The sequence below is a fragment of the Nymphaea colorata genome, chromosome 7 (assembly GCF_008831285.2).
Source record: "Nymphaea colorata isolate Beijing-Zhang1983 chromosome 7, ASM883128v2, whole genome shotgun sequence".
NCBI classification, from domain to species: Eukaryota; Viridiplantae; Streptophyta; class Magnoliopsida; order Nymphaeales; family Nymphaeaceae; genus Nymphaea; species Nymphaea colorata.
The window spans coordinates 20,324,995-20,339,175 of NC_045144.1; the positions used below are offsets into that span (position 1 = coordinate 20,324,995).

The 14,181-nt window shown below is 37.1% G+C and overlaps 1 protein-coding gene across 1 annotated transcript; it reads left to right on the forward strand.

Moving 5' to 3' along the window:
* Nucleotides 1-6,073: 6,073 nt before the first annotated feature.
* LOC116257578 (uncharacterized membrane protein At1g16860) lies at nucleotides 6,074-13,791 on the forward strand. The gene is made up of 4 exons (XM_031634467.2): nucleotides 6,074-7,366; nucleotides 9,231-9,386; nucleotides 13,058-13,269; nucleotides 13,349-13,791. The coding sequence occupies exons 1-4, from the start codon at nucleotides 6,572-6,574 to the stop codon at nucleotides 13,539-13,541; spliced, it is 1,356 nt and encodes a 451-aa protein (XP_031490327.1). The 5' UTR covers nucleotides 6,074-6,571; the 3' UTR covers nucleotides 13,542-13,791.
* The last annotated feature ends 390 nt before the right edge of the window (nucleotides 13,792-14,181 follow it).

A 14,181-nucleotide genomic window follows, 5' to 3' on the forward strand; every position in this document is an offset into this window, starting at 1 on the left:
AATGTCGCAATTGGATTTGAACCAATTTCGAACTTGGTTTAAAATCTGATTATGTGCTAACAATGTTGGATCCAAACCAAATCTGATTTGCTCGGTTCAAATCAAATTGGACCCCATCAAGTAATTTATGTGATCTTCGAGAATTTCTAAGCTAAAAGTTTAAGATCTCACCCGTTCCGGACTCACCTTAGTTGGATTCATCTTTGATAATGACATTGGGTCGATCCAGACCCGGGTCCAAGTATGTTGGATTTGGACCCACCGACAACCCTTATGAGGAGTGAGTGGGAAAGGCGGAGGCACAGATTTGAAGTCGCAATCTCTCCACAGGCACCGACAGATACTTCCATTTCGGATCAATTATATCCGGGCCCCACGAATCACAAACGTTCCCATTCTTCCCCTTTTTGGATCCACTCGCTCTCTCAGTAAACAATATCATTTTCAAGGATCTCTCGCTTTCTCTCATTCTCTCTCTAGGTTTATTTGTATTGCATAGCAAATTCGAGTTTGGATTCGGTTAGTAATCAGATCCGAACTTTTACCAGACACAGTTCCGAAATCAGATTCGTCTGATCCCTTTATTGACTGACGAGAATCTTATTTTCCGAATATTGTAATATGATTTCCAGTAAAAATTTAAATCTGGATTTGCATGTCTTCTTAAATGAACCTATGTTTGATCACAGATCAATATTATAAGCAATATTCAAATAGTTGGCTGTAGTGATAGCCGCATCATATTCGAATGTTTCCATTGAAGACCACCTTATGGTGAATCTATTTTTTATTTTACTTTATTTACTTATTGGCAGAAACTTAATTTGCACAAAACTACGATAAAACGGTTCAAATAACAACCCCTAATTCAAAGTTCTCCCTTCTTCGTATCACTTGAAAGCATAAAAAATGCTCTGAAAATGAAAAAAATAAGAGCTGAAAAAAGGCAAAAAAAAAAAGAACTGTTTTTTTTAAGTCGAAACAGAAAAACGTGAAAAAGCATGCATTTTCACGTTTTTTTCATTTTAGACTTTTTTTATGTTTTTCTAATACCAATATGCTTGTTTTCATTTTATAACTTTTATTTGCTGCTTATCTACTTATTTTTTGTTATTGTCTTATTAATTTCTCATTTATTATGTTTTGTTCTAATTTTTTAAAATTTAAAGGTTTACCGTCTTTTTCTAGTTTTTTTCAAGCTCACTATATTATACTGAAGAAACTTTGGCATTTGAAACATAAAAAAGATATTTGTGACTATGCTTTAAAGAAATGATGCAAGAAAATTGAATGGTGACTCTAGTTTTTTAAAGTCACCCAACCATTTAATCTACACTTTTTGTTATAATATGATGGACAATTAAGAGAAAAAAGTGATGAACATTTTAATAATCTAATATTAGTTTATATATATATATATATTTGTTTTTTTCTCTCAACTATTCATCCTTTACTAGACGCCTTATTAGATGGCTGGTAACTTTAGATAACTAAAATCATAATCCATTCACTTATATATATATATATGTATATATATATATATATATATATATATGTCAAGAATTTATGAAGTATGGCTTTTGTTCCTAACCAAAGCGGTTTGAGATATGTCAATTTCTTTTTATATATATATATATATATATTAAAGTAATTTATTAAAATCTGATCAATAATTGTCATATTGCTTTTTCAATGAAGTTACTTATGATAAATTGTAGGTTGTCTAATCATATGCACCACACAACCTATATGGTACTTGTAGTTCCTTTGGGGCTTGTGTACAAACACTGGATGAGGATAGAGGGGAAGAGAGTTCACTATTTGTGGGTGCATTTGTCCCACCACTCAATAATTGATAGAAGCCTAGCGGTCGGTAGCCAATACTGGGCTTCGTGTCTGAATTTGGATTGGACATGTGACACAGCTTGGGTCCAGTCCGATCCAGTAGGGCCATTTAGATCCTACCGACAAAATTGTGATCAGATGAGAGTAAACAACAAACATATAAGAGAAGTATATTTGTGCAAAATTCTTCTTATACTCTTTTGCTAAATTATAAACTGCAACCATATCTTATATTTATAACTTATTTTTATCATTTTTATTAATTTAGAGAATTTAATCAGTTGAAATTTAATTAGTTAATGCTTCCAATATTGGTAAGCTAGGGTTTAAACTTTACGCTAAACAAAAAATTCAAAATAACAACTGATACAATATATATATATATATAACAAAATGCATTTAAACTACTCAACTTTTTATCCAAAATTTTGAGGAGAAGGTGTTACCACGACTTAGTAACGAGCCAAAGCTTCCGCCTAACTACTTAACATTTTAGGATAAATGGTCTGCTTTTAGTACCTCAGGTGTGTCGCCTTACTGTGCTTCAACTTGTATATTGTTGACCCTATTTATAGCACAAAGGGTGATGACTTTGACACTCAAAATAGAAATTTGCAGCCTACTAGCCCTCCACCCCAATACATTGCACCAACTAGAATAGATGCTTGTGTGAGTAAGATATAAGATATATATATAAAGAGAGAAAGAGAGAGAGAAAAAATAAATTAAATCTTAGAAATAAGCGCTTCAATTGTTTACTTAAAAAAAAACACACAAAAAACATCAATGCACTTATGAAGAGTTATATTTGCTTGCCATGTGAGACACGCTTCTGATGACTAAAATGGCCCCATAAAATAGCACGAACAATTAAGTCTTGCTAAAATTTTAATTTCATTTTTAAATCATCTTAAAAGCTATCATAAACATGCAAGATAGATAGCTGGATAGATTAATTGATAGATAGCATGAACAGCTTAACTCTTTTGGGTACTGATTGAAGTGCAAAACCTCCAATACAAGTCATAAACATGTTCTAATTACTCTTATTGTAAAAAAAAAAAATTAACTTGACTTAAAGCATTATTAGCATTAAGATAAATACCTAACAAAAGAATCTCCTTAGAGTTCAATTTTCACGAGACTATGTCACTTATCATAATCTGTCATGTCTTTGGCAAAACCAAGCTTATCAATAAAAATAAAATATAAATTTAACTAAATTAAAATATTTTCTTAAAAACTAACTGGCATGCAGAATGAGAAGCAATGTCAAAAGAAATTCAATACCACGAGGACAATCCACTTAATGGGCAAGCAAGGGAAAACAGCAGGGCAGGGGCAAACCTTAGGTGTAGATACAACTACCTCTATTTACTTGCCTCAATCAAAGGGAATCCTAAGCTGGACAACTCTTAAGTTTTTAATGACAAGTGGACTTTCAAACTTTAGTTTAATATATTTGATGAATTAATATATATATATATATATATACTTCAAGCTGTGTGAGTCAAGATGATTTCGCCACCCAAACCTGGATGGAAAAATCCATAAATCCTATATATATATATATATATATATATATATATATATATATATATATATATATATATATATATATATGCGTGGATGTATTTTTAATGATGATTAATTCATTTTCTTGATAAATCTAACCATATGAATGGCATTCTAACGTCTAAATTAAAATGTATGAACACAATGTTTTAACGAGCACATCAATTCCTGTAAGATGAAAATAAAAATTCCCAAATTGGGATTCATGCTTTATTGCTAATTTGCCATGTAATGCATCATGAAGCAAGTCAACGCCTTATATGCTACTTAAATTTTCAAATTTAGTTATATAAATTAGTTTGTATACCTGAAAATAAAAGAATAAGAATGAACAATTATAGTTTGTCTACGAATCAATTGAACACTCATTCATTTTAGACCCATGGATCAACATGACATAATTTTCATTATGAAGCCCGTCAAGATTTCATAATAAATAAGTAGACCATGTGCAACAATGCTTCACGGCGTACTCTTAAGAGGACATTTGATTGTTGTTCATTGAAACAGGACAGACGTGACGTCTAATTTTATATATATATATATATATATATATATATATATATATATATATATAGCATGAACTTTATTTTACATCAATTAATAAATTATTAGTTTATAAAAGTTTTAGGTCAAGCAATTATAAAGTATACTACAAAAAAAAAAGTGCAACTTCAAAACTTTTTAACCATCTAAATGTATTTCTTCAAGAATTGCCAAGCCGATGCGTTCCATAATTGGTTGGACAGTTGGTTGTTAAAACTTCGAAGCTAAAAGTGAAATTCTCAAACGACTTAATGCTGAAAGTTAAAGCCAATTTTACAATAGATTTGATTCAACTGATCATTTAAGGCGCAAATTAAGTCATTTAATATATGTGCTTACTAAGTAAATTAAAATAAATTGTTATTAAGAATATTTATTTTCTTGTCAGTGTAATATATTGTTGATTACCCAATAGAGATATTGTCACTTCTGTAACAATATAAATAGTCTCGTCACTCTTGTTTAATATACTGACCTTAATAATGATATTAGAATGAAACAATGGGTAAAAGGACTTCTCTATGTCAATGGAAATAATTAAGGAGTTGCATGGCTTGCTCTCATGGGAATTAAAACACCCACATGCTTGTTTAACATTACAAAAAAATGGAAATTGGGCCTTACATTGGAAGTGTACTTTCATATCAATTTTTCCATTTCATCTAAAAAAGTGATTAGGGTGAGTGAAAAAGTTCTTAATCCCACCGCCAGAACAAAAGCCGAAGGGCCGCCCTCTTTTATATGCCCCAGCAGAGGTAGGCTGGTGTGGGCAGTTGCCCACGCTAGCCAACACCAATCCCTGAAAACCTTCATTACAAAAGAGTTGGATCTGGGTCCAGCCAAATGTCATGCCCACACCAAACTCATGTCGATGCCCCGTAAACACCAAACCCAGCTAAGAGAGTTGTGCCCCTTTGATAAATTTTTCTGGCTCCGCCACTGCCCAGGGCTAGGGCGAAGCCGGCAAGGGCCACTACCCCCTTTGAGATCCTGAAAAAGCATGACTTTATGATTAAACTTTTCAAAAATTTTAATTGGTTCCCATAAAGATTTTGAAAATTATACAATGGATCACCCTTTGAAAATATTTTGGTTCCTCAATTGTCCAACTAGCGCTTTGTAGCATTCCAACCCAATTAATACGAAACATAACACATGCGAGAATGAAATTAATGTCACACACTTTCACTACCATGCCCTTTTGAAGGTACTTGACACAAGAAACACTAGCATTTTATAAATATGCCTCAATTTTTGCGACACATTCATGAAACATTGTGTTATTGTTCTTGTTGCCAAACACCTCCCCATTCACCTATATAACTTATAACTTATCAAGAGCTTAAAGTCATGACAAATATTACATGCTTTTGTTTTAGTTTTCATTGCTTTTTCTCAGTAAAAAGATTCTTCTTCATGGTTCTTTTGCTACTTCTGTGCCCAAAAAGAGGAAAATTAAAAGGAAACTATCAAGATATTGATTGTATTTTTTTTTATCAAGGTGAAGGTAAAATTTTGAAGTGTCATTTGAGGTTCTTCACGCATGTGCTTGTAAATCATGTTAAAAGTTCAAGCTAGCACTTATAATTTCTTATAAATGTTAACAAAAGAGAGGAAAGTAAAACTATGAAGAGATTGATTTAAAAAAATATGAATTGCAAATTATTTAATAAATTATATCTTTTTACTAAACAGTAAAAAGTAAAATTGTAAAGCGTATTCGGATGCTCTCCAAAACCATTTTATGAACACAAGCTTCTATTCATAATTTCTGAAACACTGGCCAGCTGTTTGTAAAACGTGACAAGTTTAGTATTCATTAATTTCAGTCACAAAATAATTTCCATTTCCGAACTTGTGCCCACAATCATCCTTAAACCACTCTCCAGATTTTAAGCATATTAAATAATCCAACAATCCACAGGAAAAATGAAGGATAAATCAAACGGAAACATTATGAATAGGAAAGTGACTGATAAAAAGTGGGGACTAAGATAAAGCAATTCACAGAGGAAGGGAAAGGGTGAGACCTTTTGCTGGTAATCTGCCGCGTGCCGAGCTCGAGCACATAGGTAATGGAGGGAGGTGAATGAAAAATCTTCGACTCCCATCTGGGTAGAAAGAGAGAGAGAGAGAGAGGAGAAGGAGACAGAGCAGTCACCTCTTTCTCCCTTCGCTTTTCCATGGAATGGCGACGCCGTAAATTGAATTGAAGGGAGGAGACTCTCTCTCCTCTTTTCCGTGGAATGGCGACGCCGTAAATTCAATTGAAGACTAGAAAACCCCTCTTCTCTCTCTCTCCCCAAGTGCCAATCAGTAGATTCCACTTCACTCAACAGTGGCACAGTTGCGACTCTCTTCCTCTCTCTAAACTTTCCCCTTCCAAAACCATTACCACCCATTTGTCTCCTGTCATTTTTGGGGTTCTCTCTCTCTCTCTCTCTCTGTCTCTGTGCCCATGTTCTGAGACTGCTTTCTTCCAAAGCATCACTAGGTAAGATTTGGTCTAGTGGTTTCTGTCTGTGTCTCTGTGAGTTTGTGCGCGTGCTGTATCTTGGGTATTAGCTACATTGTGCCAATAAGGCGACAGAAGAAGAAGAAGAAAATGGCAACAAGGATCCCGTCGCACCAGTTGAGCAGCGGGCTGTACGTGTCCGGGCTGCCGGACCAGCACAAGGAGCGGCAGCCAGTTATAGTTTCGAAGGCCGTGCCTTACACAGGTGGCGACGTAAAGAAGTCCGGCGAGCTCGGGAAGATGTTCGACATCCACGTTGTGGAACAGCCCACCACTCCCCCATCGTCCTCGAGGCCTCGCAGTGGTTCCCTGGCCCGATCTGCGTCTAACTCTGGTCCCCAGCAGCTCCCTGCGCCCACCTCCGGCTCCGGCCCTCAGTCCTCCCGTAAATCCTCCGGCCCTCTCTCGAGCGCCGGCAACCCGGCTGCGTCACGGTCGGGCTCCGGGTCCCTGACACTCCAGCCGACCGGCCTCATCACCTCCGGCCCGGTCTCCTCCGGCCGCCGGCCGTCCGCCTCGTCGTCTGGCCCAGCAGACTCCTCCTCTGCCGCTGCACAGCCGCCGGCCGGCAAGGTCGTCTATGGTGCCTCTGTCACGAACCTGAGCAACAGCGACGCCGCGAGGGTTCGGTTCAGCATCTCCAAGTCCATCGTCTGGGTGTCGGTGGTGGTGTTCATGATGGCGCTGATCGTTGGGATCTTCATGCTTGTGACGGTGAAGAAGGCGGTCATCCTGTTCGTCATTGCTGGAGTCGCAACGCCCGTGGTGGTGCTGCTCGCCTGGAACTTGGCCTGGGGAAAGCGAGGGCTTCTTAGGTTCTTGGCCAATTACCCTGATGCGGAGCTCAGAGCGGCCAAGGATGGGCAATACGTGAAAGTCACAGGGGTAAGAAGATTCCCTCCGCCGACAATTCCAACTTGCTTCTTTGCCTTGCTTCCTTTTTCTTTCTGAATTTTATAGAAAATGGTTATGTGGAGGGGTCCATTTTAGATGTTGGAAGAGTCATTATATAAATGGCACCGCCGAAACGTGCCTCATTTATTTTTTTGGCTCAATTATAAGGCAAATTGAAGGTCTAAAAGAATCTTTTTGCTCCATTGCATGATCAGCTGCATTGTTCCCCTCCATGCATATGAATAAAGATCTTCAGGAGAAAGCTAAGGGCATAATTTTGAAGGCATTTAGCCTATTCAATGGTCTAAGTAGTATTCTCTAAGGATCAAAATACAATGGCAGTGTGTCTTGTATTCGGTCCAGCTGCTAATGCCAAAATGAGAACTAAACCTGGAATTAGTGTAAGAATCGTCTATGATTCTATGGTCTATCTTCATTTTACTTCTTGCTGGGGTTTTTGGTAATGCAGCGCCACAATCACCTAGATGACCAGCAAGTGACCCCGCATAAAGGTTGATATTTTCGTGAAGGGTTGATAATTTACTACATGAATTACATTTCATTCCTTAATGAAGAATATCTGCTGTTGAGTTGTTCCTGTTATCTTTTGTGTTTGCTGTTGCGCCAAAGTTGTGTTTCATAACGATCATCAAGGTTTCATTGAGACAATTCTTTTTTCCGTATGTTCTGTTGCGGGGTCTTTAATTTTGTATAACTGCAAACATGGAAATCGTTTTGTAAGGTAATGGGAAAAAGGGAAATACTCTTGCTGGAATGTTTTTCTTTTACTTGTGACAACATATGTAACACGGACTCTTTGTGGAGGTTGCAGCACCCGCATGGTGTCAGTGCAGGTCCAACACACCAAATGCAATCGTCAGCTTGTTGAGTGTGCTCAGCTAAATATATGCACATTGGAGATGATTTCTTGAGTTTTGTAAAAATGTCAAGATGTCCACATGAAAATGGTGTAAGAATGGATTATGTGATTCACTAAGCAAAGATGCACTTTTCAAGTATTATCACAATGTATCTTCAATTTCAGATATTGGTAACAAAGGTAGCAGATTGAGTAGTTTAATAATCATGATCACAAATCAAATCTAGGTTACAAGATGAAATTCTTATTTCTCCTTTTTGGTCAATGGAATTCTCAGTTAACAAAACTGGACAAAAACTTTGAAAATCAAGTATCTCATCCAAAATGCAGATTAAATGACCAAACAATTTCTGTGTCAAATTCTTGGTATTTGCAATCTTTGCAGTGGTTCCTCCAAACGTTTTCTTATGTCTTTGCTTTGCCCTACGTAGCAAAGCCCATGGTAAAATGTCTTTTGAATCCTTTTATTATTTTATTTTATTTACAAGATGGCAAACTAAGTCTGTGATAAAATGTTTGCATAGCTGTATTTCCAAAAGATATCTGGTCATTATAATGTACACTGTCAGCATCCCTTTCTGTTTATATGCATCTGTATACTAAATATAATTTTTAAAGACTTTCATTACCACCATGCCTGACTGATTGCTAGTTCAGACTTTTGTTCTTTTGGTAGCTTGTCATTCAGCTGTTCCCTAATTTGAAGGCTGCCAAGAGCACTACTTTTATCTCAAGCTGTTTCTTGTTCATGAATTGGGCCTAAGCTAGCTTGTTGAGTTGTTATGGATCACTGTTTTGGTTCACTAGTTCTTTTAATTGAATTATTCCAACTTATATCAGTTTCTCATTTTTTTTCAATGTCGGAAAAGGATCCTAGTTGCCGTGTGCTTCTCCAGTAGCTTTGTTGTGACTTGTGTGAATCATGGTCCATTTGTTGTTTAATGATCCATTTGTTGTTTATCATGGCTTTTGTAGGTTGTCACTTGCGGCAGTATTCCACTTGAATCCTCATACCAGAGGATTCCAAGGTGCATCTATGTATCCACAGGACTGTATGAGTACCGAGGATGGGGTGCAAAGCCTGCAAATTCTAATCATCGTTGCTTTACATGGGGTTTGAGGCATTTAGAGGTCAGTACCTGCAATTCCTAGGTTTCCACTAATATTTTGCTTTCATTTTTTTCAAAAGTTGATTTTTAAAGCATGCTGGGGTTTAATCCTCGGTAAATTTGAGCCTGCTACAGGTTCTGTGATGACTTCCAAATTTTGCTACCGTCCGCCACTTTCACATCTGGGCTTCTGCTTGTTCCTCTCTAGTAGCTCTTTTCCTGCCTAATTTCTGAACGTCTATTCTAAATGTATATTTCCCGGATTTGTAAGTTCTTCCTGCTATTCACATGCTAATATGGCCTGGAGTTGGTACTAAAAACTTCAGAAGATTCTTTAAGAATTGGCTTTTGTTTATCTGATGTGTATCATGGCCTGTGTGGCATGTTTATGTTTCTGCTTTCTCCATTCTAAAGGTTTGCTTGATGGCATATGGTAGCTTCTGTGTAAAATTTCACTCCACTTTTGGGTGCTGCAGTCCTCACTGCACCAATGAAACAGGGAGTTTCATTCCTATTCCTTTTGACCCCAAATGTGGATATAGCTTGTTTCATGCTTAGCGATGTGTTGGTTTTCACCCTGATGAGATCTTAATTTTGCTTTCTAACAATGGCTAACAATGGATAACTGTATCTAAGACGAGTATCCTGGATAAAATTGCCTGTGGATAGCATATCACTACAAGTATGTGCCCCCTCGGTTTATTTAATTATATTGGGACTTATTTTCCTTAAAATTTTATTAGTTTTGCCTGTGGTTCTTACCTTTATATTCAGGATTCCCTCAGTATTTTCAAAAGATGTGTCTTCTCCTTTTCACCTGTTCTAGTGGAGAATATAAATCTTGCATAACAAGCGCATACAAACACTTACCAAAAGAAAAGAAGAAGAAATAAATAGTGTGGGTATTGCAGCTCGACTCTCCAAATTTTATTCATAAGTTCATGTATCTCTAAATTTTCATTCTATTCGTCTTTATATTTGTTAGTATTGTCAATTTGTCATCACAGAACACACTGTCTAGTTTTTGCCTGTTGAGCAAGGATGGATAAATCGGAAAGCTTGAATTATCTGATAGGTTAGTTGATTATAAGATGTAGCAAAGAGTATGTATATCCCTGGAGCAGTAGCTGAATGAGGCACATCCATAGCATGGACCTGATTTCTGGCTGGTGCATCCTTCAATTTTTCATGTTTTTTTATCAGTAAGAATTCAATGATTCATCTAGTTTGCTAGGGGTTTGGGTTTAAGACTTTAAGTCCTTCAAGTTGAAAGAGTTCCAAAATTCAATACTCCGTCTTAACTCTTATGATCTTATCATGCTAGGAGTCTTGGTCGTAGGAAAAATAGTGGATTGTTGGCTGTAGCTTGGATATTGGAATGTCCGTATTCCTCTAATAACAGTAGAATCTTCCAAAGTGCACCCTCATATTCTTAATTTCTTAGTCATCTTTCATGCCTTTCATCCATTATTTTGCACATTTGCTTTCACATCATGTGCATACACATATCACAGTTACCTGATTTGGAATGTTTTAAGACATCATGTTCTTATAACCAAAATAGTTCCTAATGATACTGTAAGGAAAATTTTGCAATAAGCATGGCCAGCATATAAATATTGTGATAACATCATGATACTGTCAAGGTAACATCAGAATGTCTAATCTTTCCTTTTCGTTGTGTGTGTGTGTGTGTGTGTGTGTGTATATATATATTCTCCAGGTTTTGTTTATTTGGAAATAATAAAACTTTCTAAAAAGTCAAATTTGTAAGTAAAAGTAAAAATATAGAATACGTGTAGTTATTCTTTCTATTCCTGCTTTTTCTAATTTTAACCATTTTCCAAGAAAACCATCATGTTAAAAAACTTTGGAGCTAAACCTTCCTAGAAATTGCTGAGAACAACATTGGCGATTATGATATAATGCACATACACAAACACATGTATGTTGTGAGTGTGATTCTGTTTGTGTCTTAAAGGAGAACATACACACATATTTATATTGGTTCTGAAACAAAGATCTTTAACTCCAAAGGCCTTTTTGTCCCAGCTACAAGTCCTTTTAAATGCTTAGCCATACTTGATGTATTGATGTATTTGAGAAATTTGAAAAAAAAAATAAAGCATAAGATGGCCAGCCGAATACCTGTTGTTGGCTACAATGGGTATGTAGCTCAGGCATATTCTGAGAAACCTTGAAACTACCTTGTTTCAATTTCTGCTGTTCCTAGGATAGCTACAAAGGGGCAGTTGATGGCACAGCATCTTTTGAAGGTGCTTGTTTTTCCTTCTTGTGTACAACAAGAAGTTTCAAGAAAAATAAGGGTCAAGACTGCTGTCTGTTTTCAAATATTTTTGCCTTTACAATATAGAAACTTTCCACCCAGGTTTGGTTTCAGGACATAATGGGCAAAATTTTCACCCATTGAGTACACTCTGAAATAATTTTCAGGGTTAACAAGCAGCATCCAAATCTTTCAGTGCATCCAAATTTTTGTGGTATTGGAAGGGTGCCAAGGGAAAAAATCATATTTTTAGTTGTGGGTTTAGGGAGGATTGGGTTTTTACTCTTAAAGTTGTTCACATTTATGTCTGGAAGGAGACTAGGTGCAAACTAATACTAAAGCGCTGACACAGGTATGCAGGTGAATTATGGGTTGGAGGCTGGCCCATGAGTCGGGCATGGATGGATTGATTTGGTACCATAGTGGAGAACATGTGTTTGTGAAGTTGGGAAATGGGAATATTTTTGGCTGTTACTTGGAGACATAGATGGGTAGTAAAAGTTTCCTTTTTCTTTCGATAGACAAGCTGGAGTTGGGTGTAGTTCTACCAGATTATGCCAATAGTGGTGTGCACCTGTAGGATTCAATTTTAACCTAACGGAGCTCTTTCTTGCCATCACTTGCCTGTCTTATCATGACTTTCCACATTTAGACTGAGTTATGAGGAAGATCCCTCATTTTTCCTCTAGTCATACAGCAGTTAGCTTATGGTACAAACTACAAAGATTATTGAGGTGTTTGTAGAGAGTTGGTGGCTTATGGCAAGAAAGTTTGAGAGGTGCTTATCCATGGGAAACTATATTGACTTTCAAATGCGCTTAGCACTAATGACTTGCGAGTCATCAAATTTCAAGGACTTAGAGAGAGAACGATGGTAAGACATGCCTGAACTAATTTTACTACTTTCTGTTCTGCTCATAGCATCTCTGGTGTCAAATCCAAACCGACCATGACAAAAATTGGTTTCTGCCAGACTAGGCATCATCATCAATTAGGTAGCCTTTGCGTTAGATCACAAATATAACCATTTTATCAAGCTTACATCATCATAGGCTGGTTCTTTACTGTATGCTTGGTGCAGTTAGATGGGCAGTTTCAATCCTTATCATATAATGTGTTTAGCTGATCGAATGGGCAGGTGCATACTTGGGATTGGAATGTGTACGCGGGGTTCGAAAACAGTTTAGGTGTCAATAAAACCAGCTATTTTTATTGTGGTGGCATGTTGTATGTTGGGCATACCTTTCATCCCGCTCTCTCTTCCTCTCTCTACCCTCCTTTCCCTTTCATGTGGATATAACCCATGGTTTAGCTCACTGAACATGTTTCACTAACTTATATGAAAGTTGCACTTTTTTAAAAAATCTTGTACAAATGTTCACTCAGCAGCTCCTCTAATTCTGCAGAGGTATGTGGCCGATTTCTACATATCGGATTTCCAGTCTGGACTGAGAGCGCTGGTAAAAGCTGGTTACGGCGCAAAAGTTTCTTCATTTGTTAAACCTGTGACTGTTGTGGATATCACAAAGGAAAATAAAGAATTATCTCCTAGTTTCCTGCGCTGGCTTGCAGATAGGAAACTTTCAGCTGATGACCGAATCATGCGGCTGGAAGAGGGGTAAAATAGCAATAATTTCCAAAGTGGCAGATCGTATTGTAATTTCTTCACTTGCTAATATTCTCCTTGTCTATGGCAGGTATATCAAAGAAGGAAGCACTGTAAGCGTAATGGGAATTGTTCGTCGTCATGACAATGTGCTAATGATTGTTCCATCTACAGAGCCAGTCTCCACAGGTTGTCGGTGGAAGAGCTGTCTTCTTCCCACCACTGTTCATGGGCTCATCCTAACATGTGATGAGAACTTGAGTACAGAAGTCATAGCCGTGTAAATATTTCTGTGTGAAGGCATGGCCGCTGCTTCATGTCCATCTCGTTGTTCAAGTAATCTGAGGTGGAAAACACATGTAGCATAGTATTGTTTATGTATAAATCTGTACCCAAAAAGCTGGATGAGCTCTGCGTAGTTTGTCACTGTAATTTCTTGCTTCCCTGTCTAATTGTATTTAAGAGTTGCTGTATCAAGGGATCGTGATGCGTTTCTGATGTGGGTTAGTCAATTGCTCTTGCAACTTTTGCTCTCTTCTCCTTGCAAATGGCACACATGCACACGTACACACGATGCTTTCATGGAATGTGTTACCAAATATTTTCAATTTTCAGTGCAATAATGGTTCTCAAGTTTCAAAATATCTCATTTATCCTCGAGTCGAGTAGTAGTTCAGAATGAAAGGGCAGTTGCATGGAACTTTTTGAATTATTTGGCAAAAGCTGAGTGAGTTTGGAGTTCCCTACTGGGAAATGTCTTTAGAGTTAATTTATTGTGAAACTATGCGTATGGATGTGATAAAACTTGGAAACAGTGGTCGACCTACGGTGAACGCCCTAGCCCTGAAGAGAGTCAGCCAGCATCATTGGCTATTTTCAGTGCGAAGTTTTCTGCTTTTATGAAGCACAATGTACGTCTGGTTA